The 27,480-nt window shown below is 42.2% G+C and overlaps 1 protein-coding gene across 12 annotated transcripts in view; it reads right to left on the bottom strand.

Moving 5' to 3' along the window:
* UBR5 (ubiquitin protein ligase E3 component n-recognin 5) overlaps positions 1 to 27,480 on the bottom strand; it is a 133,158-nt gene that overhangs the window by 56,683 nt on the left and 48,995 nt on the right. For 6 of the 12 annotated variants that reach the window (XM_073632069.1, XM_073632073.1, XM_073632076.1 and 3 more), the window contains 14 exons: positions 17,953 to 18,062; positions 17,464 to 17,576; positions 17,190 to 17,333; positions 16,535 to 16,646; positions 13,588 to 13,742; positions 13,308 to 13,505; positions 12,881 to 13,097; positions 8,181 to 8,307; positions 4,531 to 4,679; positions 3,802 to 3,897; positions 3,509 to 3,632; positions 1,998 to 2,095; positions 1,752 to 1,900; positions 39 to 130 (listed from right to left, as the gene is read on the bottom strand). In XM_073632069.1, coding sequence (XP_073488170.1) covers positions 39 to 130; positions 1,752 to 1,900; positions 1,998 to 2,095; positions 3,509 to 3,632; positions 3,802 to 3,897; positions 4,531 to 4,679; positions 8,181 to 8,307; positions 12,881 to 13,097; positions 13,308 to 13,505; positions 13,588 to 13,742; positions 16,535 to 16,646; positions 17,190 to 17,333; positions 17,464 to 17,576; positions 17,953 to 18,062 — 1,884 coding nt within the window. The remainder of the gene's footprint in view (positions 1 to 38; positions 131 to 1,751; positions 1,901 to 1,997; positions 2,096 to 3,508; positions 3,633 to 3,801; positions 3,898 to 4,530; positions 4,680 to 8,180; positions 8,308 to 12,880; positions 13,098 to 13,307; positions 13,506 to 13,587; positions 13,743 to 16,534; positions 16,647 to 17,189; positions 17,334 to 17,463; positions 17,577 to 17,952; positions 18,063 to 27,480) is intronic. The other 6 variants (XM_073632074.1, XM_073632077.1, XM_073632079.1 and 3 more) reach the window with 4 other exon arrangements.

The following is a 27,480-nucleotide window of genomic DNA, read 5'->3' as shown; positions in this document are numbered from 1 at the left end:
GACTGCACAAAGGCAGAAAAGGAAGGAGGAGGACTCACTTGCAGTCATGTCCTTTGTGGCAGACCCTGGCACACTCAGTACAACAGCAGAGAGATTCTAACAACCCACATGTTCTGCATTCAAATATATCCTGAAAAAAGAGCAATGTGCAAGATTAGTAATAATTTTCCATCTAAACATTTTACAATGGTACACATAAAGTCATGCACAATGACCTGGGACCTTGTGATGTTGACTTCAAAGCAAACCTTTAATCAAGAGACACCTAAAAGGCTGCTATTGGCAATCACCATTTAAATATGCTGTCTGGTTAGCACACTGACCAGCTGGGTTCAGTAAGGTTTAATTAAAATGTTCATGTTTGCCATATCGGATAAAAATTGAATGAACTGTCGTGAGCGGCTCTCAAAAGCTGTGTAACAATGATCAGATCATCGTACGATCGCTTCAAAAACTATTTTTCTTATGATTTTCTGACAGTGTGTACAGGCTCATGTCACTGACCTGAAACAAGTATGCATATCTGTCAAGGCAGAATAAACAGTTTCTGGCACATTTTTTGAGTTGCCAGCACCTGTGAAAAATGGACATGTCAAAAATGCGGTGTGGTTTTACCACGATTTACATTCAATGGGGAGCTGCGTTTTTTGGCATGGTTTTCAAAAGCTCAAAAAAAAATGCATGCGGGACTTTTCAAAACACAAGGCACCCCTAACGTAGTGGTGTGAAGAGTCCATAGGGTTTAAAGGGAAACCATTTTCTTGCAAGGTAAAAAAACGTATCAGTTTGAAAGGGCCTTAAATAAGTGTAAAAAAAAAAAAAAAACAAAAAAAAAAAAAGGATTCTCACAGGCCTCTGATGCCCAAACTCTTATCCAACGCTGGTCAGGTCTGTGCAGTAATTCTCCACAGAACCGAATCAGGCAATACCCCGAGCATCTTTAATGTAGTAAATTAGTGGGACCAATGGAAAGCTAGGATGAGGTATATAATATGCTAAAGATGGTGGACATGGCCACGCCTCCTGATGAAACATCAGGGCACACAGGTCACGTTTGACGTCCCTTCCAAGTGGAATACATGTTGGCTCCAGGGAAGTGCGGAGCAGCGGCGAACACAGATTTCACAGACTATACAGCTGGCAGACCATTGGGACACGGCACTTTACCACGTGAATGGAAATTTTTTTTTTTAAAGTCCTTTTTGCGTTGTTGTTTCTGCCAATGAACCGGACCCAATGAGGGGGGACTCCATACCACTGGGCGGACTACCATACATACACAAGCCTTGTAAACCTGCCTTGGCATAAGCTCAGGGGGTCCACATCCACGGGTGATTGCGCACCCTAGTGGGAGCATTGACATTTGATTTGCAATGGCTATTTCACAAGCACTGTTTGGCTAATTTTGATGAACTTTAACTCACCACTTTCACTGGCAACATACTTGCTTTTGCATCTATGGATAGGATCCATTTTCCACTTTTATATTTATAAGTATTAGTATGCATACCATGAATATGTTGTTGAATGAACAATGGATTTAAATAGCACATTAGCACTTTACTTTGATTTTTGTTATAACACACGGTGTAAATTTATGAGGAATAACAGTAAACATTAGAAGAAGGCTAGAGTCAACTGTTCAGGTGGACACAGAAGATAGGTGTAAATACAGGGGGGGCCCTGCCATCATGGAGAGGTAAAGTAGGCTTGTGTTTTTTTTTTAGTTCCATCACTTGTATATTTTTTACCTGATTGATGTGCTCAGCTCCAGTCCATGTGAAGCTACAGGTGTCATTGCAGCACAGAACATACAGAGGGGAGTCATCTGCATTTGTGCCAGGTGGGCAGATCATTGCCTTGAACACATCTTCCTCTTTCTCATTGGCATTTGCTTCTGCTAAAAAGAAAAAAGAATTAGTCACAAATGTAAGTAGCTCTACCATTAAACATGGCACCAGAGCACACAGTGAAAGATGATTCCCCTCTTTACTTGCCTTTAGCTATTTTCTGCGCAGTTTCCAGAATAGTTATAGCTGCAGGGTAAGCTCTTCCACTTACAGCCGACATGAAGGGGGTCATACCTCTGGCATCCCTAGAAGGAACATTTTCATCAGCATCTTCTTCAGATAAAATAACAATTTTGCTCCAAAGACTTAAGCTATGGTCACATTCACACTTGTTGTGATGGAAAAAATAATGCAGGGACATATTTGTCTGTGGCCATATGTCGAGAGAGGAAAACAAAAATATAAAGTTTCACTCAACGTGCCATCAGACGCATAGTCTAATGAAAAAAGTGTGCTCAAGTGTGAATGTGCCCTTACATTTCACCATCTAAGTACTGGTAAGTTACAAGGTGAACCCAAGTCTACAGAAATCAATTTTCTTTAGCCAAGATAATGTTCTATTTAAAAAGGAAACCCCAAACACAAATCAGAGGCTGCTGATGACGTTCTTAAAATGCCTGGTTGTCTCAAACCTCAATACTTTCCAAATCATAAAACAAAAATTTCAAAAATTCACACAGGTTTAAAGCTGAACTTTGTACTCAAGAAAATAATTTTGGAGTCCATTGAGGGACGCAGGAAGTCCTTAAAGTCATAAAGTTAAAGTGCGTGCCACCTACAGGATTGGACATTCGTAAACAAAATTGTAGCGAGCACTAGCAAGACCATAAATCAAAACACAGGAGTGAGCCTGCCAAAATCTATGGGATTAGCTGGAACAAGGATTGAAACAAAGTCTTCTCTAACATCAGTACCTGACCTCAAAAATACTCGGCTGAACGGGCATACATTACAGAGACAGACACTTGAAAAGTCTTCCCAGGAGAGGGAAGACTCTCAGCCACAAGCACAACTCCATAATAAAGCCCATTGTTTTGGGATGACTTAAAATCTCATATATAGGTAAAAAAACCTTTGGTCATATTTTGTAATTACAGGAACTTGCCACCCAGGCCAATTCTGACATTTCTCTCCTATATGTAAAAATCATCATTGCTAGAAAATTACATAGAACCCCCAAACATTATATATGTTTTTTTTAGCAGAGACCATAGAGAATACAAAGGCAGTCGTTGCAACTTTTTATTTTGCACGGTATTTGCGCAGCAATTTTTCAAACACTTTAAAAAAAACAAAACAAAAGCAAACAGTAAAGTTAACCTAATTTTTTGCATAATGTGAAAGATTAAGTTACGCTGAATAAATAGATACCCAACATGTCACGCTTCAAAATTGCACACGCTCATGGAATGGCGCCAAAACTTCAGTATTTAAAAATCCCCATAGGCGATGCTTTAAAATTGTTTACTGGTTACATGTTTTGAGTTACAGAGGAGGTCTAGGGCACTGTATTGTTTGTTTTGCTTCCTGCCCAGTAGAGTAATGCAGCCTTGTGCTTTCCTGCCTCTTAACCATGCAAGACAGTGGTAGAAGCTACTCCATACATGACAAAACTTTGCATTCATTCATAAAGATTTCAGTCAATGAGAGGGACATACTTGGCAGAAAGAAGGTCTCTGAGGTATGGCTGCAGAACTATGCTATCACACAATAGTTTCAGAATGAAGTGAGCATTTGCTTTGCGATCCTTGGACTCCACTACAGAAGTCTCTGAAGAAGGACCTACAACAAAAAAAGTATACCAAGTGTAAAAACAGGGCAACATAAAATCAAGGTAATATACACAAACTACTTAAAAAAATTCTAGCAAATTTTTACACCAAGCTAAACTGCAATAACTTGAGGATTCAAGGGATTTGAAGAGCTTATAGAAAAGTAAAAATAGTTTCACCTGGTATGGTTGATGTACTAGGCCCTTGACCTGTGCCAGTAGATGCTGTGGTAAGGGATCCTACTGCAGGGGCCAGGATAAAATCTATATCACCATCTTTCAGAAAAAAGAACAGCATGATGTTTACAACACAGGAGTAATTTACAATCCTGGATGTATTCCCCACATCTACATGTTTTGCAAGACACAATGATAAATAAAAAAATTAAAGAACCAAAAACTTGTGTCTTCCCAATAATAAAACACACATTTTACTATTAAGAATATATGAAAACACACAGACAAAACATAAATGAAACCTCCAGTGGGGTATCAGTGAACTACTTCCCAGTTTTAAGCCTCAGTTTCTCATCAGAAAAAAAAAAAAAAAAAAATTATTCTCTCTAGCTATCTCTCTCTATCTACACATATACACACACACACACACACAAACTGAGGTGGTATACAAACACTTCCTATACACGATCACAAATGGGACATGGTAGGAGATAATTATTTTTTATGTCAAGAAATTTGCGCAGAGAGAAGTTTACAAACACTGGAGTTCTTAGAGATGAACCCCTGAAATTAAATTAGTTGGGTTACCATTAAAAATATAAGCCAGGAAAATCAGCTGTCCAAGAAACCATGAAGCATTTTTACCACTGCACTTTACTAGGGCACCGGGTAACTTACATTTTACAGCAAAACTTCTGACCCTCATTGGTCAAACCCATCCATATCACTCACCTGGATCCATAGCAGGTGGGTCTGGCACCCAGCTGGGTGGAGCTATAGGAGGAGACACTGGGTCTTGGTGATCACCTGATGCTCCAGATTCATGTCTCCCCAGTCCTGCCGCACGAAGAGACCGCCTCATCATCTCCCTCAGTCTTAAGCTGGCAAGAGATTACAACAGTACTGAAAGAAGTCTATTACAGCAGGATATAGGATGTATATTAGACTCTGCAACAGGGATATGCAATTAGCGGACCTCCAGCTGTTGTAAAACTACAAGTCCCATCATGCCTCTGGGTGTCATGCTTGTGGCTGTCAGAGTCTTGCTATGCCTCATGGGACTTGTAGTTCTGCAACAGCTGGAGGTCCGCTAATTGCATGTCCCTGCTTTACAACAGTTACTATTTTCCAAATTAAATTACTGGAAAAAAATAAATAAAAACATTTTTAAATATATATATATATATATATATATATATATATATATATATATATATATATATATATATACACATATATATACATACATATATACATACACACACACATACATACATACATACACACACACACACATACATACAGTGGGTAAAGAATTGAAAAAGTCACAATTTTTCTAAAAGTGCTATTGACCTGAAATTTTTACCCCGTTGGTAACAACCCATACAATGAAACCAAAGCAAATAAGTTCAGAAATTTAGTTATGTGTAATAAAATGGAATGACACAGGAAAAAAGTATTGAACACCCTAACTATAATACTTCGTACAAAATCCTTTGTTGGCAATGACAGCTTCAAGGTGCCTCCTGTATGGAGAAATTAGTTACATGCATTGATCAGGTGTTATTTTGGCCCATTCTTCTAGTCTACAAATCTTGAAGGTTCCATGGGCCTCTACTATGAACTCTGATCTTTAGTTCTTTCCATAGATTTTCTATTGGATGCAAGTCAGCTGAGCCATTACAGCAGCTTTATTTTCTTTCTTTCTTTGAAACCAATTGAGAGTTTCCTTGGCTTTGTGTTTGGAATCATTGTCTTGCTGAAATGTCCACCCTCATTTCATCATCATCCTGGTAGATGGCAGCAATTTTTATCAAGACTGTCTTGGCACATTTTTCCATTCATCCTTCCTTCAATGATATGAAGTTTTCCAGTACTGAAAAACAGCCCCACACCATGATGTGCCCACCTCCAAACTTCACTGTTGGTAAGGGGGCGTTTTGGGGGTGATGTGCAGTGCCATTTGACCTCCAAATATGGTGTGTATTATGGCATCCAAATAGTTCAATTTTTGTCTCATCTGACCAGATTATATTCTCCCAGTATTTCACAGGCTTGTCTAAATGTTGTGCAGCAAACTTTAAACGAGCTTCAACATTCTTTTTCTTCAGCAATGAAGTCTTGCTTAGTGAGCGTACATACAGGCCATGGCGGTTGAACGCATTACTTATGGTTTTCCTTGAAACAATTGTACCTGCTAATTCCAGGTCTTTTTGAAGCTCTCCACAAGTGGTCCTTGGCTCTTGGACAACTCTTCTGATAATTCTTTTCACCACTCTGTCAGATATTTTGCAAGGAGCACCTGGTCATGGCCGGTTTATAGTGAAATGATGTTCTTTACCTTTCCAGATTATGGCCTCAACACTGCTCACTGGAACATTCAGAAGTTTAGAAATTTTTCTGTAACCAATGCGATCGGTATGTTTTGCAACTATAAGTTTACGAAGGTCTTCAGAGCTTTTTGCTTGTACCCATCATGAGACATTTGTGTGACACCTTGGTAATGAGACACCTTTTTATAGGCCATCAGTTGAGACTGAACTAGCTGATATTAATTTGCACAGGATTGCTTTCCAATTACTGATAGATTTCCATGCCTTTTTGCACTTTCATGTGTTCAGTACTTTCCCTGTGTCATTTATTTACCAGAAATGCCATTTTTGTTGCAGGGGATGCTCAAAATTTAATTTGTATTTTAGAGCAGACTTCTGGGAAAAAATCAGTGAGCCAATCACACAAGCAGGAAATGAAATACCTGGGGGGGGGGGGGGGGGTTCTGTACACCATCTGTGTACAGATGGCCTCCAAGTAGCCATATTGCATTTTACAGAAAATGACAGAGCTGCAGACTAAAAAGGAAAGGTAACTTTTAAACATTCAATTACAATATGACTTGTGTCCAATTGTATACACTATATGATTTGTTTTTGCCAATCTTTTTTCCCACGAATGTGGAGAAACCCTTTCAAAGCGGATGACCAGGAAACTGAGCAGTAACAAAATTGGTTGCCACAGCTGTAGCGATTTCCTGCACACTAATACATGCTTTTATTTCTAGCTAATAGTACTCCAAAAAGAGTAAAGCCACAATAGAGAAAGTGCAGAAACACCAAAATCTGCTTAAATCTACAAAAATGCCATAACAGTTGGGACGCTTTGTAAAAACTACATGAAAACAGAATGCAATAATTTGCAAGTCTACAACCCATATTTTATTTACAATTGAAAACATATCAGATGTTTTCATTCAGAAAATGTACCATTTTAGGAAAATAAGGAAGTTTTGAAATTGAGGGCAGCAACATGTTTCAAAAAATTTGAGACAGGGCAATAAAAACCTGGCAAACAATTCCAAAAAATTTGGGACAGGGCCCGGTTAACCAACACAACACTCTGAACACATTTGGGTACCGAGGAGACCAGTTGCTGGATATTTGGGAGAGGAAGGTTTTCCCATTTATGGCTGAGCATATGGTGCTCTAAAACCTGGATATATATCTTTCGGCATTGATGGTGCCTTTCCAGATGTACAAGCTGCCCATTCCACACTAATGCACCCCTCTACCAGAGACGCAGGCTTTTGTTCTGCCTCCTGCCCTTTAGTCTGGAGGATGCAGCACCCACGTTTGCAAAAAGAAGAAATTCCTGACCACAGAACAGTTTTACACCTGCAACAGACCATTTTATAAATGAGCTTTGGCTCAGAGAAGACCGTGGCATTTCTGGATTATGTTCAGATATGGCCTTTGCATGATAGAGCTTCAACTTGCATTTTTGGATGGCACGGAGAATGATTTCTGGCAGTATTCCAGAGCCCATGCAGTGATGTCCATCACAGAATCATGCTCAACAGGTATCCAATATTACGTTTCAGCCTTGTCGCGTGTGCACAGATTTCTCCAGATTCCTGAAATCTTTGGATATATGTACTGTAGATGAAATATTTAACCATGCCAGACATCGCATGTGATTCGCACCACAGTGCTGTTCACATCACATGTGATGTCTGTGTGATGAGAAAACTGTATGGCTGAAATCGCATTTCATTTGCACCAAAATGGTGCAGGACCCTTTTTTGGTCCGCACTGGAATCGGATTGCATGGCTGTTCACTTATGCAATACGATTCCTGCACCATTTTACAGTTCACACTGCAATTTGATCTGGGGCTGTTAACTTTACATTGATACCCACAGCGGTTCGCAGATCTTAATGTGAAACACTGTGATTCAGGTGCAATGCGGGAACCCGCACTGGATTCACAGGGTTCTCGCATCGCACTAGTGTGACCCGTCACTAAATATTTGATTTTTTTATGTTCTATTGTGAATAAAATATAGGTTTATGGACCTTTGAAAATCTTTGCAAAACTCTCAATCTTACCTTCGGCTACTGGAGGATCCAGCTCGATTTCCAGGACCATTGCTGGACACCACAGAGATGGCATTAGCTATAGCTTCTACAGCAGATAATCGCTCTGCAAATGTGTTCCTCTCCGAGCGCTCTGCTTCTGAAACAAAGAGAAGAATCATTTGCATTCTTTAGAAATGAGTTTCCCCAAAATATTGATTCCTTACTAGTTTAGGATAACTAAAATACAGTGAGCAGTATGTAAAAGCAGGCAAGCTTCTACATCATTCATAATAGTGGCGGCACACCGAGTGCTCTTTGCTGCTCAGAATATATGTTAGAGAGGAGCTTCAGCCAGGTTTCCAAAAATTAAAAGTCAGCAGCTACAAAACACTGTAGCTACTGACTTATAACACTGACCTGTCCAGGGATCCAGTGCCATCCTCACTGGGTCCGTCCTTAAGATCCACAGTGGCAGCAGGTTAACTGTGGGAAGCTGGCTGTGACTCCTTGCAGTGTTCACAGCGGGTTCACCACTCACTATACCTCTCAGCAAATAGCTTGGGGTGTCTACTTTCCAAAATGGGGTCATTGGGGGGGGGTTGTGCCACCTGGGAATTCCATGGCCTCTGAAACTGATAGGCAGTGAAGAGTGATACCAAAAATTTACACCCTTAGAAAGCCTGAAGGCGGTTCTTGGTTTTCGGGGTCCCGTACGCGACTAGGCTCCCAAAAAGTCTCACACATGTGGTATCCCCGTACTCAGGAGAAGCAACAGAATGTATTTTGGGGTGTAATTTCACATATGCCCATGGCATGTTTGAGCAATATATCATTTAGTGACAACTTTGGGCAAATAAAAAAAAAAAAGTGTGTGCGTTTTTTCCGCAACTTGTGTCACAATATAAAATATTCCATGGACTCGACATGCCTCTCAGCAAATAGCTTGGGGTGTCTACTTTCCAAAATGGGTCATTTGGGGGGGGGTTGAACTGTCCTAGCATTTTATGCACAACATTTAGAAGCTCATGTCACACATCACCCACTCTTCTAATCACTTGAAGACAAAGCCCTTTCTGACACTATTTGTTTACATGAAAAAGATTATTTTTTTTGCAAGAAAATTACTTTGAACCCCCCAAACATTATATATTTTTTTTAAAGCAAATGCCCTACAGATTAAAATGGTGGGAGTTTCATCTTTTTTTTCCACACAGTATTTGCGCAGTGATTTTTCAAACGCTTTTTTTTGCGGAAAAACACTTTTTTAAATTATAATGCACTACAACACCCTATATTGCCCAAATGTTTGATGAAATAAAAAAAGATGATCTTAGGCCAAGTACATGTATACCAAACACGACATGCTTTAAAATTGCACACAAACGTGCAGTGGCGACAAACTAAATACATTTTTAAAAGCTTTTACAGGTTACCACTTTAGATTTAAAGAGGAGGTCTACTGCTAAAATTACTGCCCTCGATCTGACCTTTGCGGTGATACTTCACATGCATGGTGCAACTGCTGTTTACATTTGACGCCAGACCGACGTTTGCGTTCGCCTTTGCACGAAAACGGGGGGGGGGGGGGGGCAGGAGTACTTTTTTTTTTTTTTAATCTTATTTTTAAACTGTTCCTTTCATTTTTTAAATTTTTTTTTTTAATCATTTTTATTGTTATCTCAGGGAATGTAAATATCCCCTATGAATAGGTAGTGAAAGGTACTCTTTTTTGAAAAAATTGGGGTCTATTAGACCCTAGATCTCTCCTCTGCCCTCAAAAGCATCTGACCACACCAAGATCGGTGTGATAAAATGCTTTCCCAATTTCCCAATGGCGCTGTTGACATCCGGCGAAATCTAAGTCATAAAATGCTCGTAGCTTCCGGTTTCTTAGGCCATAGAGATGATTGGAGCCATTCTGGTCTCTGATCAGCTCTATGGTCAGCTGGCCGAATCACCGGCTGCATTCTCAGGTTCCCTGTTGGGACAGGAGAGCCAGAGAAAAACATGGAAGACGGTGTGGGGGAGGGCGGCATTTCCTCCCACTGCTTGTAAAAGCAGTCTAGAGGCCAATTAGTCGCTAGGATTGCTTTTATATGAAAGCCGACCGCTGGCCGAAAAGAATGATGCCAAGATGATACCTAAACATGCAGGCATCATTCTGGTATAACCACTCAAGGTCCAGCAACATACCAGTACGTTGCTGGTCCTTGTTGGGCATATATTGTAAACTTTTTTTTCCATGCAGCCTGTGGGCTGAACAAAAAAAAAAAAAAAAAAAAAAAGGATTGATCGGTGGGTATGCCCACCATTAGAATACTTCCCTTCAACCACCCACTTCTAATGATGGGCATACATGCACCGTTTATATATGTCGAAGCATGGGGGCATCCGCCCCAAAAGGTAGGAGCTAGTCGCTCCTCCACCCCTGCTGCCCCCATGCTTCGGCATGTATGCTCTTTTTTTTTTTTTTTTTTTTTTTTTTTTTAACTGTGGTGGTGAAATCACGGCTTTATGTATCGTGGGAGCAAACACTGTTGCTGTCAAGATAAATAAATCCGCTCTGCAGCTGAATGGCGTACCTGAAAACAAAAAAAATGGTTAACAATAAAACACAGTAAACTATAAAAAAATTGCATACCTATAAAGCAAATATAATAAAACATAACAATAAAACATTGCAGAATAGAATACAGTAAAAAAGAGCAGAATAGAGAGAATAGAGAGAGAACAATAAAACGACAACTATTTTTGTTTTTTTTATTTTATATATTTTTTTGTGGTTTTTTTTACACTTTTTTTGTAACTAACTTTTGTAACTGTAACCGGTTCCAGGTACGGGTCTCCCAAAATGCGATGGCATCTTGGGAGACCCTGTGAAAGTGTGCCTAGTCTGTGCAGTGCTGTACCCTACGCTAATACTCAACTAGTGTATAGTAGCGTTCAAAACATTCACCAATGCAAAGACCAGGATTTCAGGACAGGAGGGACAATAATAGCGGGTGTCACGCCTATATCCACGCTTGCTGCAGACACATCTTTTTTGGGGGGCTCGTTGAGGTAAGGGTACTCGGGAGGACATAAAGAAAATGCCTCTCATGCAGCTGGCTTACTGCATTTGGTTGGGGAAGGTGAGGTGGAGCACCGTCTGTAAACAGAAGGGCTCTGACGATCTCTTCCTGGAATTTAAGGAAGGATCCAGTCCGTCCTGAAGCTCTATAGCACATGAGCGTTCAGAAAAGCCAATTGAAATAAACAGACACTTTCTTGTACCAGCATCTGCATAGCATACTGGCTCATTATGAATGAATTATCTTAGATCGAAGCCCCCGCAGACTGCTCTGGCCGGCAATATCACTCCCGGAGATACTTCCGGGTATTGCGGGCTCGGCACTGATTAGCCGGAGCCGCAATGACACGCGGGAGCCGCCGTTAACAGCACACTAACTGAAGCAACGGCACGTACGTGCCATTGGTTCAGTGCTGATGACGTTGGCACATGCTGATACAGGGGATATCTCCTAAACCGTGCAGGTTTAGGAGATATCTGAGGTAGCTACTAGTAAGCCTTATAGGCTTACCTGTAGTAAAAAGTAGCTTTAAAGAGTTCACAACCCACTTTAAGCCTTATTTTTTTTTTTGTCTTTAACATGAGCCGCCTCTACTTTTTGAGGAGACTGGAGGTCCTTTAACATCTGCCAGACGAGGCTGAAGAGGTTTTAGGAGTCCGTGGTGGCCAGCGCTCTCCTGTATGCAGTGGCATGCTGTGGAAGCAGGCTTAGGGTGTCCGACAGACTCAAACTGATTGCAAGGCCAGTGATGTTGGATTGAAATTGGAGTCTTTTACAGTGTTGGAGAGGAGAATGTTTTTCAAATTACGTTCAGTCTTGGACAACTGCTTCCATCCACTCCACAATACGCTGGTCAGTCTGCGGAGTACCATCAGCGACAGATTGTTACACCCACGAGCGACACAGGAAATCATTTTTGCCTGTGGCAATCAAGATATATAATTTTCTGTGAGGGCTGGAGGTGAAGATTTAATTCTGGTTTATGATCAGGATTTTGTGGTGTTTTGTATGTTGGTATTGTGTTGGTTATTATTTGGGGTGATGTTAGAGAAAGTGGTGCATTATTGTATTTGGTAGTTTTATTGTCTGTTATTTTAATCTGTTTTATTTCATTCTATGTTGTATTTTAATCCTAGGATTGTTTTATTTGTAGCGTAGTTTTAATTTTATTTGGTGCTAATGGCTGTTATTGGTATCTTATTGAGTTTATTGTTGTGATCTCGTGTTGTCTTTGCCGTCAAGTGTGTTTGTGATTAATAAAGTATTCTGTAGGTAATACTTACCAGCTCTGTGTAGTGGTTTTGCACCCTCTGTTCGGGTCCCATGTCGGCGCTTCTGGCACCTCCCTTCTCCCAGGTGCCCCCAGAGCAAGCAGATTGCTCTGGGGGGACCCAAGCAAGGGTGCTCCCGAGCTACGGCTCTGTATGTCCATTCACAAATGGAGACGCAGAACCGTCCCCTCTGTCTCCTTATTGGCTCAATGGCCATGATTGACAGCAGCTGCCACAAGCCTGACCTTGTGCCTTTACAACCACTTCCACAAAAGTGGAATATTCACAATAGACAATATTCTATTGTTATTACGAATACATCAGTGGACCAATTCTTAAGCTCTAGACTTTTATATAGTTGAAATAATACTTAAGTTTGTGTGTTTACCCCTACCCTCCTCCTCTTTAGTCTCCTTGTTGCTTGTTGGAAAACACACAGACACGCAGGCGTGCAGGATGTTTCGATTGCCATCACACCGGTGGCTAAGGAAGGTCTGCAACATCTGGGTGTTTTGATCCAGAACCACTCCTTGTTCCAGGTTCACTAGATACTGCCTGCAGGCCTCATAATCACAACGCAGAATATGTTGCATCAAGGTTTGTTTCTAAAAACAAACAAACAAAAAAAAAAGGTCAACATAAGAAAGCAAAATAAAGTATCAATAGTCTAGGGCACCATCAGTTAAGAGTGAACGCTTAAAAAACAAAATACCACCACAAAGTCTAAAAATGTTGACATCAACTGTAATGAGTCAACACTGTTGATTGATGGATTACACTAAAGAGGTCAACCAACTGCATGCAACAACTTATACCTCAACAGCCATGATAATAATAGCAGCCTTCTTCTTGATGGTTGAATTTGCTGGGAGATTAGCCAGGGAGTGAACTCCCATACCAAGGCTGCTGATGGGAGGAAGGTCCAGCCAATCAGGGTCTCGGATGCCACCCATGCAGTCTTTAGCCATGGGATAAATTGTTCCATTTCCGTCTCTTAGGATAATTGGAGACTCCTAGAACAAAACCACATGTATTCCATGATTATTCTGAACTTGGCAAATAAAAAAAAGGTCCCAAAAAGGTAAAATTACAGACCTGTCCAGCTGTAAATATAGCCACATTTCTCTCATTCTGACCAAGAAAAGCAATGCTGCTGGTTGGGAAATTGTTCTCCTGTTCAGCTTTCCCAGTAGCAAGGTCAAAAATACAGTAACGAACCCATGTTCCAGTCTTCAGAACAGCATGAACCCCTGAACACAGCAGTAAAAACAAAACAGCTTCAGGATGAGGATAACAAACATTTCTGACAAGTATTAAAGTGGAAGAAGAAGGAGGGAGGGAGGAAGGAGGAGGGAGGAAGGGAAGAGGGAGGAAGGAGGAGGGAGGAAGGAGGAGGGAGAAAGGGAGGAGGGAGGAAGGGAGGAGGATTGTGAGCAGGCAGGCTTTTTACATGTGCGGCTCCATATGCATTTCCGCCACAGTGCTAATGTGTCGGGATGAATGACTCCCACACATGTACAGGTTTGACATCACCCTGCACTGTCCAAACAAGACAGTCGAAGGCCAGCACCCAGAATAAGCTGGGAAGATGCCGGCGAGCGACCTTTTGGGCATCAGAGCATCTTTCCTTTGGTTATGCTTTAAGACGTACAGTGGGGACATAAAGTATTCAGACCCCCTTAAATTTTTCACTCTTTGTTATATTGCAGCCATTTGCTAAAATCATTTACGTTCATTTTTTTCCTCATTAATGTACACACAGCACCCCATATTGACAGAAAAACACAGAATTGTTGACATTTTTGCCGATTAAAAAAGAAAAACTGAAATATTACATGGTTTTAAGTATTCAGACCCTTTGCTGTGACACTCATATATTTAACTTAAGTGCTGTCCATTTCTTCTGACCATCCTTGAGATGGTTCTACACCTTCATTTGAGTCCAGCTGTGTTTGATTATATTGATTGGACTTGATTAGGAAAGCCACACACCTCTCTATATAAGACCTTACAGCTCACAGTGCATGTCAGAGCAAAGGAGAATCATAAGGTCAAAAGGAACTGCCTGAAGAGCTCAGAGACAGAATTGTGGCAAGGCACAGATCTGGCCAAGGTTACGAAAAAATTTCTGCTGCACTTAAGGTTCCTAAGAGCACAGTGGCCTCCATAATCCTTAAAGGGAAGACGTTTAGGACGACCAGAACCCTTTCTAGAGCTGGCTGTCTGGCCAAACTGAGCTATCGGGGGAGAAGAGCCTTGGTGAGAGAGGTAAAGAAGAACCCAAAGATCACTGTGGCCGAGCTCCAGAGATGCAGTCGGGAGATGGGAGAAAGTTGTAGAAAGTCAACCATCACTGCAGCCCTCCACCAGTCGGGCCACTTTATGGCAGAGTGGCCCGACGGAAGCCTCTCCTCAGTGCAATGAAAACCCGCATGGAGTTTGCTAAAAAAACACCCGAAGGACTCCAAGATGATGAGAAATAAGATTCTCTGGTCTGATGAGCCCAAGATAGAACTTTTTGGCCCCAATTCTAAGCGGTATGTATGGAGAAAACCAGGCACTGCTCATTACCTGTCCAATACAGTCCCAACAGTGAAGCATGGTGGTTGCAGCATCATGCTGTGGGGGTGTTTTTTTAGGTGCAGGGACAGGACGACTGGTTGCAATCGAGGCAAAGATGAATGCGGCCAAGTACAGGGATATCCTGGACGAAAACCTTCTCCAGAGTGCTCAGGACCTCAGACTGGGCCGAAGGTTTACCTTCCAACAAGACAATGACTCTAAGCACACAGCTAAAATAACGAAGGAGTGGCTTCACAACAACTCTGTGACTGTTCTTCAATGGCCCAGCCAGAGCCCTGACTTAAACCCAATTGAGCATCTCTGGAGAGACCTAAAAATGGCTGTCCACCAACATTTACCATCCAACCTGACAGAACTGGAGAGGATCTGCAAGGAGGAATGGCAGAGGATCCCCAAATTCAGGTGTGAAAAACTTGTTGCATCTTTCCCAAAAAGACTCATGGCTGTTATAGATTAAAAGGGTGCTTCTACTAAATACTGAGCAAAGGGTCTGAATACGTAGGACCATGTGATATTTCAGGGTTTTTTTTTTGTTTTTTTTTTAATAAATCTGCAAAAATGTCAACAATTCTGTGTTTTTCTGTCAAAATGGGGTGCTGTGTGTACATTAATGAGGAAAAAAAAAATGAACTTAAATGATTTTAGCAAATGGCAGCAATATAACAGAGAAAAAAATTTAAGGGGGTCTGAAAACTTTCCATCCCCACTGTACATAAAAAAAAAAAAAAAAAAAGTCTACCAAATATATATATGTTGTGGAGAAGGGTTGGAACTTCAGAGAGATGTACAAGCCCTTTCCTACTTTAGGAGGAATTGAATTTCCTCGACAGGAAGTCTATATCAGCAGTTCCTTATTCTTATCATGAAAGATTCCTAATACAGAACAAAGCTTCAATCTTCAGGACCGACCCTCGCTCTTGCATTGGGAACATGGGAAAGGCACGCACAGAAAACCTGTCACAGCATGCCTTTAGTGATGCTAAACCATCTTCAGCCTGAACCATGAACCTAGCTATTAGTGCTACATTTGAAAACTAACTGAAGGGTCCATTTCATGAAGGTTGACCTTTTCTGTATTCACATTAGCAAGGGTTTTTCTTCTAACAAAATAATCACCTCCAAATAGTTCTCATTAACCCCTTTGAGTTGACGCCTCCCTTCTGGCCAGCACAAACAGGTTAAAAGGGTTAAACTATATAACTGCAACCACTCATTTACATAAGCAAACTGTTAGTTATCAGACTAGAGCATAAGCAAAACAGTGTTAACAGCGTTACAAAAAAATGCTGATGTGCCTGACCTCTTAGGGTGCTAAGCTGATTAGTATAGACTTGGGAGAGGATCAATTCCTTTTTTTAAAATGTCCACTCTGCTAATGGTAGGATCTATATCAATGGGTCTTGTGTGCCGTGTACCAATATAAGAAGGAACCCTGCTTGTGCCTGGCTGTAGGAATTACCTTTAGAATCCACGTTCACAGCCAAGATTTCAGTTTTTTCAGGAATACACAACTTTTTCGGAGTCCTCTGGAAACAGTCGGGGACCTTGGGTGTTCCACCTGTCTTCACCACCTACAAACAGTTTCAGTTGCAAAACGAATTATTCTATGATAAAATTCATCACTATATAATACCCAACCACATGTTAAGTATACTATCAGAGACCTTCAGAAAAACCAACAGAACTGTAAAAGATAACAAACAGAACATGTTTTGATTACAAATTGCATCCGGCCCCCTCCACTGCCACATTTGGCGCATGTGTGTATCTGGTTTTGATGGGTACCTGCTCCACTTCTGGTCAAATGCGCTGCGGCGATCTGAGCAGGAAGGGCGTCCCCTCCTCCCCCTCAGTCTTCTGGGACACATCACAGATCCCAGAAAGCTACAGGACTAGTCACATGCGCAGTAGAAACCTGTCTCCCTGACTTGAGATGTCTGAGCCTGCACACGAAGCCGATTGAACAATCAGCTTGGGTGAAGACATTGCTGCATCCCTGGACAGATAAGTGTCCTTATTTTACGTCAGCAGCTACAGTATTTGTTTGCGGGAGCCTGGAGCTCCTCTTAAATGTTCAAATAAAAAGACGATCTAAGGGCCTAGCAGTCACCTACCTGAAGTTCATCTATCCTCAGAAGTCGACAATCTTGGAGAAGTGAAGATGGGTCAGGTTCACAGCCAGGAGTGCATTGACTGTTGGTACTATTTGATGTCCCAGGGAACTTCACAGCAACATAGGCACCATCCACCTTTAGTACCTAAAAACCAAAAGTAAAAATTAAGTTAGTCAAAGGGATGCTGGGCACATCACTAATACATTAAAAGAGAAATATTTCATTGAAACAAACTGCATAGAAGCTGGAAATGTAGAAAACATGATACACGAACCTTGCCCACGGGGACATTTTTGACATCTTCAACAAAGACTACCTCCCTGAGGGACCACTGCTCTTCATTAACCTTCTCTTCCTCCTTGGGAGCTGGTGTGGATCGCCTGCGTTCTGAAAGACCAAACTTTGAACACACTATACAAAGAGCCATTTTAAACAACACCACTATTTTACTATGCAGCAGATGGCTGCCTCAAAAAGGGAAACTAAAAGGGGTTTTCCTTTTAGACAAGGGATTTTAGCGTTTGTAAAGCTAGGATAGTAAGGCTGGGGGCATACAGGACCTGGATGTAACCAACTTCCTGTACTTGTTCTGCTCTTAGCTGACAGCCTGACACAAAGATCAAAAGGGGGGCTCACAGGGCAGATCAATTCAAGTTAACAGGGATTGCCGTTTCAGCACACAAACATGCTACAGTCCATGTGGGTGTTAAACAGATATTCCATGAGGCAAACATACCCCAAACACTCAGTTATGGGGACTTACTGTAAGGCATTGAAGCACTGCTGGCAATAGAAGAAGCATCACTACATGTAGATGCTGGAGATGGAGGTGGTCCCATTTCAGTCTTTACAGGTTCTTGTTTGCTTTCAGGCCTTAGTAAAATAAAAAATATACATAAAAATTTGAACATTCACTTGACAGCTCCACAGCCATGTTATAAGCATCATACAGATGGATAAATAAAAAAACGTTGTCGAATTCACAGAAGGAAAAAGCAGTCCTATGTGAACTGCCTACACAGGACAGACAAGAAGTTCCTTCCCTATAGTTTAAGCTTCAAAGGCACGTGGTAAATTAGTATTTTAGGCTTACCTATGAAATCATTAATCATTTTCTTGCGCTAAATAACAGGACGAGGAGCTCATATTCATGACCACTTAGGTTACACGCTGCCACCCACAGTTGATAGAAAGAACTGGGCCAAAAAAAAAAGGCAGGCATCCCCACCCAGCTAAGCCGAAGTTGTATAAAACAATGAGAAACAGACAAGAGGATATGGATCTTGTGATGTACTCCCAAGAAAAAGATTTTAAAAATCCTAATTTCTTGGGGCGTGGCCTGGACAGCAATGGCGTAGGACGCGAGTAAACTAAGCTCCGTTCTCGGTATATCCTGAACCAGCATCCTGCGTGCCCACAACGCCCTAACTGCACTTCTGCCTGACGGATTGGGAATCCTATACTGCGCCCATCATGTCCCCACCGAAGAGGAACACTACCGCTTCATCATCGCTGGACAGATACAGGCGACAGGAGCGGGACCACGAGGAGCAAGATGGCGACCCCCCGCCCTCACCTACGGAGCACACGGCGACTGACACAGCCTAGGTACTGGAAGCTATCTCTGCATGTCAGTCGTCCCTAACCACAAAGATAGAGGAGATAAGGGTGGACATCTCCCTCATCACACAACATATGACTAAATTTCAGGACCGGGTAAAAGAGACGGAGACCAGAATTAGTCAGGCAGAGGATATACTACATCCTCTTCAACACTCACATGAGGAAGTGCAATGCCAACTCCAGCAACTGGCCCAAAAGCATGATGATCTTAAAAACAGTGCCCGCAGGTCCAATCTTCGCTTCATAGGGCTGCCAGAGGGTGCTGAGGGACCAGATCCGGCCACTTTTCTTGAGAAGCTGCTAATTAAAACCTATGGCAGGGAGGCCCTATCCACCACATTTGTGGTAGAGCGTGCTCACCAAGTGACAAAAAAAAAAAAATATATATGAAAATAAATAGTGATTGAAGTTCATAAACTGCTTGTAAATATAACATCTGAGGATCCGGACGTTGGAATCCATCTGTCCCCGCAGAGGGCTGTATCTGCATATGACCTTGCTATAAAAGGAGGTCCACCAGTTCCGGTAAGGGCTCAATTTTACTGTCATCTGGATTCACCTTCAGCCTGGATGTTGTTTTCTCCACATTCCCTTCTTCCCCCTTTCCTTTCATACGGGCTGGGACTGTTGAACTTTGGATGTGCGACTCTCCCCCATGAGATTTGCTCATTCTTATTAAGTTTTTTTATGAATGGACTTTATTATATATTTACAGGCAATTCATGAACTTCAATCACTATTTTCATATATATATATATATATATATATATATATATATATATATATATATATATATATAATTTTGTCACTTGATTGCAAGCGCACTTATTTATTCTTTTCTATTCTCACTACACTGATATTTGCTGCAGTTTAGGGTTTTATAATTTATTTGCTTTCTAGTGCGTCTTTTTCTTTTTATATTTATACAGGAGCATGCTCACCGCATGCCCGCACGCCGCCACCCAGAAGGGGCACCGCCACGCACCTTCATCGCAAAGTTACTAAATTATCGGGACCGAGATACCATCCTGCGTCTGAACCGCGAAAAGGGAAATATCCCCTTCCAAAAAGGGACACGTATCGGTATTCCCAGACTTTTCGGCGCAGGTCCAGAAAGAGGGCCCACTTTGTGGATGTTAAGTGACGTCTGAAGGCTCACCACCTAAAGTACGCCATGTTATTCCCAGCACTTCTCCACATCGTGGGAGATGACCGAGCATATTTCTTTGAAGACCCGACACTAGCCTCGGCCTGGCTGGACCAGAGAGATGCTGACAGAAATCGTCCCGTCTAACGGAGAACATCTACCTTGCTCCAAGGGTAAGCTGCTCTGTACATTTCCCCTCTATGGAAACCTGACCTACTTTTGTGCCACAATACTGGAATTTTGCCCACAGCCCATCCCCTGTAGCAGAATATATATGGGGCACGGTGCTCACCAGACTGCAATAGCACTGCATATTGTATCTACAGGCTTAGAGCACCGTAACCCCCCACCTTTACCCCCTTGAACTCATGTCGGCATCACTACCATTCCACTATCTCCAGCGAGATGGTCATCAAGATTAAAGGCCGGATATAACAGTTGTTCCTGACTCCTAATATAGTTTGCAACCCAAAATGCATCGGAGACGTTGTACCGATACGCAAAATGGTCCTCTCTTCCTCAATTTTCTTGTTTCTGACTGGCTGTTTTGGGGGAGGGGTTTTTTTGCTCCTCTTCTGATATTTGCGAGTATCCTTCCCCTCCACTTTACCCCTAACATATTCCGAGAATGGGACTAAGAACATCACTGATTACATAAATCACTAGTTCTGCAAATGGACCCAAAAACAGCGAATGTTCGCCTCCTGAATAGGTAGACACATTGACTATCACCCATACGGCCTGAAACACTCACGTGGGTGATAGAAAGGTTGATGCGGAACAGTCTACACTAAGAGTTTTGAAGTTGATTGGACTAATCCGTATAGGTTATGGGACAAATGCCTCAGCTAAGTTGGGGAAGCTGAGGGCTGGGTGGGGGGAGGGAAAGTTATAAGTTATGGATAACTATTTGCAAGGTAACAAGATACACGAGTTAGACATACATGGCACATTTTGTTATTGCAATGCTCCTGTTTATGCATCTCTCAGAATTGTGTAGGTGAAGCTGCTCTGCGGACTGTCATGATACTCCTAATGGGAAATACTTGTCTCAATAACGCATGGCCACCATAAAATTCTTAACCTGGAACGTCCGGGATAAGCTCAAGCGCACAGCGGTATTTGGCTGTCTCAAATCCTACCGGGTAGATATAATAGTCTTGGTTGAGACACATGTTACTGGCCAACTCCAGCTGGCGCTGAGACGCCCATGGATAAGATGGACATATCATGCCACTCACACCCCTTATTCTCGTGGCGTGTCCATTTTAATAGCCAAGACGACTCAATTTAGTCCATTATCAGTGCAAACGGATCCCCAGAGCCAGTTCATCTTTCTGCATTGCACCTGTTTTGGTAAGCAATACCTTATCCTGGCTTATTACGTACCACCGCCATACAACGCTAACATGGTAAATGAGGGTTTATTGTATATGGCACAGCACCCTACAATCCCAGCCATTTGGCCTGGGGACTTTAATATGGTCCTAAACCCAACTAAGGACAGACTGCATCCGACCCAGACCACCCCACTCCCTAGTGCCACCCGACTGAGCCGCACTTTAACGGAATTTTCTCTGACAGATACATGGCGCTATAAACACCCTTACGACCAGACCTTTTCATGTTTCTCAGCATCGCACTCCACCATGTCCCGAATAGATTATATTATTGTCTCGGATGTTCTGCTCCCCCTGCTGGAGGATGCAGGCTATCACGCCAGGTCGTTGTCAGATCATGCTCCATGCTGGGCCTCTATTCGCCTTGCTCCTCAGACAGGGCCACGCACATGGCACCTCCATCCTTTTTGGTTATCAGCCATAAATGAACAAGATGACATAGTCGGGGAATGGCGGTTCTATTTTAACACTAATAGAGATATGGCGTCTATAGGAAGCATTTAAAATACACGCCCGATCCATTCTATCTAGGCGCATTAATAGATTGAAAACTTCTTCCACATTACTGCTCCAATAGGCCTCAGAGAAATTAGTGTCTGTAACAAATGAATTTGCATTAAACCCCACACTGACTAATGTCTCAACGCTCAAGCTCCAAAGACGTATAGTTGATCAACTACACTACGAAAAGGCTAAAACAAAATCATTTCTTTTCAAGATAACAAGTGTTCAAACAGGGTGAGCATGCGGGTAAAGCTCCTAGCTTACCTGGCCCACCACGATGCTAGGCCACCAGTGGTGGTATCCTTACTGGATCCATAGAACACTATTACAGACCCAGCATCGGTGGCTGAGACATTCCGCTCCTACTATGCTGATTTATACACCTCCCAAGTTGAGGTCACTATACAGGAGACTCGGGCCTTCTTGCAGCATATACTCTTTCCCCAACTGTCCAACTCAGACAATGGACCTTGAGGCCCATTACCGAAGATGAGGTTGCTTTGGCAATATCATCCCTTGTGCCAGCTAAAGCCCCTGGTCAGGATGGTCTACCATTAGACTTCTATGCAGCATATTCAGAGGTTCTGATCCCTGAACTTCTGAAACTTTATAATCACATATTTGAATCCGAGTACCTCCCCAAATCCTTCCGGCAAGCGGTAATTATCGTACTTCCAAAGCCAGGTAAGAAGTCTCCTATCGTCCAATTTCTTTACTGCAGGTAGACATCAAAATATTGGCAAAAATATTAGCTACCCGCCTTAATCCAATTATTTTATCGCTTATTCATCCTGATCAAACGGGATTTATGCCTGGTAAAAATACAGCCATGAATATTCGCAGACTCCACATGAACCTTCAGGCATGTCATGAGAGTGGGCACTAGAGCAGTGATAACGCTAGACGCTGCTAAGGCGTTTGATTCTGTGGAGTGGGGATTCCTGTGGGAATGCCTGAGGGGATACGGATTAGGTCCAAACTTTATTAAATGGGTTAGGTTGCTATACTTCTCCCCAGAGGCCCGAGTGGCAGTGAATGGGCGGATGTCTGACCCCTTCTCTCTGGGGCGGGGACTCGGCAGGGCTGCCCATTATCCCCAATATTATACGCCCTAGCTGCAGAACCGCTTGCCATATCACTCAGAACGAATCCAAATATCCGTGGTCTTCGGTTGGGATCCCTAGTGGAGATGGTGAGCATGTACACGGATGACATGCTCCTGTACTTGGAGGATACGGGCCCGTCTTTGCAGGCTGCCCTCCAGATCATTGAAGACTTTGGAAAACACTCAGGATTGCGCATAAATTGGGCTAAGTCGCAGACCTTACCCCTAGACCGACCTGTCTTCGCCTACACAAGATGCTGCGTCTCTTCCATTACACAGAGTGTCCTCCATACAATATCTAGGAATACAGGTTACCAGAGAACCCCTAGAATATATACCTAACAGAGCCGCTGTTCACCTACTTGAAAACCCGAATGCAATCCTGGGCCCAACTCCCATTAGGCGTGATGGGAAGGATCAATCTTGTCAAAATTATTTTATTACCAAAATTCCTGTATATGTTTTGGCACTCACCGATACTAATCCCTTTAAAAATCTTCAAAACGCTAGATAACATGCTTAACACCTTTATCTGGGGCCCCAGCAGGCATAAGTTGGCATGGAACACCCTCAAAAACCCGACCTCAACGGGAGGAACAGCTCTCCCAGACTTTCACTCATATTATATAGCCGCCCAACTGTCCCATTTTTACCACCTCCATAAGACAGACGGACCTAGATACCAAGCCCTGACATGTAAGAGGCCAAATAGCAGCGCACATTCTCCCTTACAAGTACTATTCAGAGGCAGGGGGGGGGGGGGGGGGGGGGTGGAGGGTCGAAATCTATTACTTGCACATCACAAACGCATATGGGAGATTGCGCTCAGAAAGACCGGTGCTGACTTTGTCCACTCGCACATGCCTACCTGGCACAACCCCCAATTAAGGGAGCTGTTGTCAATCCCGGGTACCAGCATCTGGGCATCCAAGGGAATATTGTATTTGCACCAAGTAATTACCCCACTTGGAGTGCGTAGTTTTCAAACATTGCAGGACGAGTTTGAGCTAGCTTCACATATGATATTCAGATATGCACAGATTCGTCACGCCCTTCAGGCCCAATTCGCAGACGGTTTCCCTAATCCACAAACATTAACCATGGTAGATGTTATAACTGGCGAGGAACCCTCCAAATTGATTTCTACTTTGTACAATATATTGAGAATTTGTTCAGTAGCACGGATCATAGACACTGCCAAGAACAGATAAAACAGATACCAGCGTTGATAAACAACACTGGTCCTAGCGCTCACAGGATTACAAAGAAAAAGTGGAAATGAATCCACTTGAACAATAAATAAGATATAAAACAAATTACAAGCTGCTGTTATAAAGGAAAAAACACAAATAAAGCCAAATATACTCTTATGGGAAGATAGTATTAACAGCGCTAATAAAGTTCTCAAATGGTCTCAGGCTAGTAAATATAATAGCACTGAACTCTCGAGTGGATGAGAGTAAATATAAACATGAAATTAATAATCAAAAAAAAAAAACAAAGTCCAATGCAGTAGAATGAGAACCAATAGTCCCAAAATCGATCGTTCATGAGATACCAGCGATAGTATAGGATATACCAGCGGTAGTATGTGAACACCACTTGTATCTACTGCATAAACTCAAAGTTCTCGTGTAAACAGTTCATTGCATATGGCAGACCATGGTCAAAATAAGGGATTGTATTTCTTCTGGAGTGCACATATCCATGGGTAACTAAACCATCACCACATCACCGCGTGAATATCCTCCATGGATGTGAGCTTACCAGAGGTTGCCTGTCATCTCCTTTCTCCTTCAGATCGGCTCCTCCACCACCAGAATCCCTCAGTCCTCCTTGGTTAAGATATTGCAATGTCATGGTAAACACATGTAGAAAAATAGAAGGGGAGGCTCTCCATAGTGTAAAATTGTTTATTGCAAAGAACCCACAAGAAACCCCCCTTTAATGAAAGCGCTTACACAATAGAAAATTAAAAACAGCCTGACATAGTCAGCATCGGCTTACCGCTGGTCGGAGCTCTGAACGGCCCACCCACCACGATGAGTCCCGGGATGACGCTGCTGTCTCCAGCTGGTAGGTCGCGTGGTCACGCCCTGGCACGTTTCGTAATTCCGTCTTCAGAGGGCGTGGCCACGCAACACGACTCTACATTTAAATAGCATGGGAGGTGGGCTCCTGCAGCACCATCACCAAGGGAACCATCAGACTCATACACGCCCCTCTGTGGAGGGTATAAAACTGCGGTGCAGCGTCCCATCCATCCTTAAGTGTTCACTCTATATTAGCACCATATTAATAGGCTAATCCTTACCCATGCTTCACAAGATTCACAGTGTATAATATAAATACATAACGTAATCATGTAATCATATTACTATATTACCGAAAACCATACAAAACAATACCCCAGCATATCATTTCATAATATTGTTCATAGCATCAAACATAAATCTTTTTAAAGAAGTTTGGTTAAAACTCACATCATTGAAGAATTTCCGATAGTGATAACTATTAAACAATAACATTTAAATCAAGAATACGGTGCAAGTATCCATAGCTGAAATACCCATTAGATTAACTAAAAATAGAAATAAGTCGTGTGCCTTTGTGTCTAGCACCAATTCATGTAAAAAATTACCAGCACCCTGGAAAATCTACGTGAGAATCCTTACGTTCGTAAACCGTGCACGAGAGAGATATATATATATATGCAGAATGTAAAGAAATTTCTATAGATCCTCCAGCATACTGGTAAGTTAACGAAAAAACAATAAAAAAAATGAATAAAATAAAACCATCCACCTTATCCGTGGAACATACACTTTAGTAATTTAGTCATAAGGAGACAGTACTGCAATGCAACATAGAACCCAGGAACAATCAATAATAGGAGCCCATTGGTATCAATTGCTAATGAAACAATTTTTAGGTCAAGTACAATATTCAGCCCATTGGGGCTAAGTGTATTGGCCAGAAATATCCACAGTGATTCACGCTTGGATATCTCTCTAACCATGTTGGCTCCTCTCCAATTGGGGTGTAATTTGTCAATACCCCAAAATTTAAGGCCTTCTGGATTTCTATCATGCTTCTCCCTGAAATGCAATGATACGCTGTGTTCTTTATATCCTATCAGGATGTTATAAATGTGTTCTGACACCCTTTTCCCTCAAGTCCTTTTCGTGCAGCCAATATACATAAGGCCACATGGACATTCTAAAGCGTACACTACATGCGTTGACATGCATATGAATTCTTTGATCTAGAATTCTTTACCATTAGCTGTTGAGGTAAAGCTGGTCAGACCCCTCAAATGTGTGGTAACTTGCTGACAAGACTTACACTTTCTGCAAGCAAAGAAGCCTGCTCGATCACAGAACATTTTAGTTTTGTTCGGAGGGTCCAGCACCTTTTTGACAACCTGTTTACCAAAAGAAGGGGCCTTTCTGTATATGAAAGGTGGATTAACTGGTAGGTGCTTGCTCAGCACCCGGTCCATGCACAATATACTCCAATGTTTTCTAATGATGGTCTCTATTTCACGGTACTGTTCATGGTACCTGCTTATAAAGCACCATTCATGTTTAGAATCTTGTTGTTTTGTTTTGGGGACCAGACAAGCTTCTTGTGAGCTGGAGCCCACCTGTGCCATCAACTTTTCCAAAGGTTGGACCTTGTACCCTTGTACACCGGTTTTCTGATATACCCCGCAACCATAAGAAATTTTTGGGAATGATTCTCGACTGTTTAACACATAATTATTTCTGGTATGCCGGCAACTTTTACAGCCAGAAAACCAGCGTTGCAATGGGCGCAAAGTTTGCACCAAGCCTGGCAAACTTGTTCATGAGCGAATGGGAGGACAGGTGGATATACTGCAACAGGAGAGAAGAATTGATCTTTTACCAACGGTACATAGACGAAATGTTTATGGTGTGGCAGGGCACCGAGGCCTCCCTAGTTGAATTTTCTCAATGGCTAAACAGTAATACTAGCAACATCAAATTAGAATTTAATTGGAGCCAGGAGGAAATACACTATTTGGATGTTACTTTAAAGAAGGGAGAGGATCATCTGTATACCAAGGCGTTCTTTAAGGGTACGGAACGTAATAGCTATATCCCGATACAGAGTGGTCATCACCCACAATGGTTGCGTAATATACCTAAAGGGCAAGTCACACGTATACGCCGCAATTGCACGTTGGATAGTGATGTGACCCAGGTAGAAGTAATCAAAAAACGTTTCGTGGAAAAAGGGTACAAGGTCCAACCTTTGGAAAAGTTGATAGCACAGGTGGGCTCCAGCTCACAAGAAGCTTGTCTGGTCCCCAAAATAAAACAACAAGATTCTAAACATGAATGGGGCTTTATAAGCAGGTACCATGAACAGTACTGTGAAATAGAGACCATCATTAGAAAACATTGGAGTATATTGTGCATGGACCGGGTGCTGAGCAAGCACCTACCAGTTAATCCGCTTTTCATATACAGAAAGGCCCCTTCTTTT

Source organism: Aquarana catesbeiana, linkage group LG05 (assembly GCF_042186555.1).
Source record: "Aquarana catesbeiana isolate 2022-GZ linkage group LG05, ASM4218655v1, whole genome shotgun sequence".
Taxonomy (NCBI): Eukaryota; Metazoa; Chordata; class Amphibia; order Anura; family Ranidae; genus Aquarana; species Aquarana catesbeiana.
The sequence above is the reverse complement of the archived record's forward strand: the minus strand, read 5'-3'. Positions and strand labels throughout refer to the sequence as shown.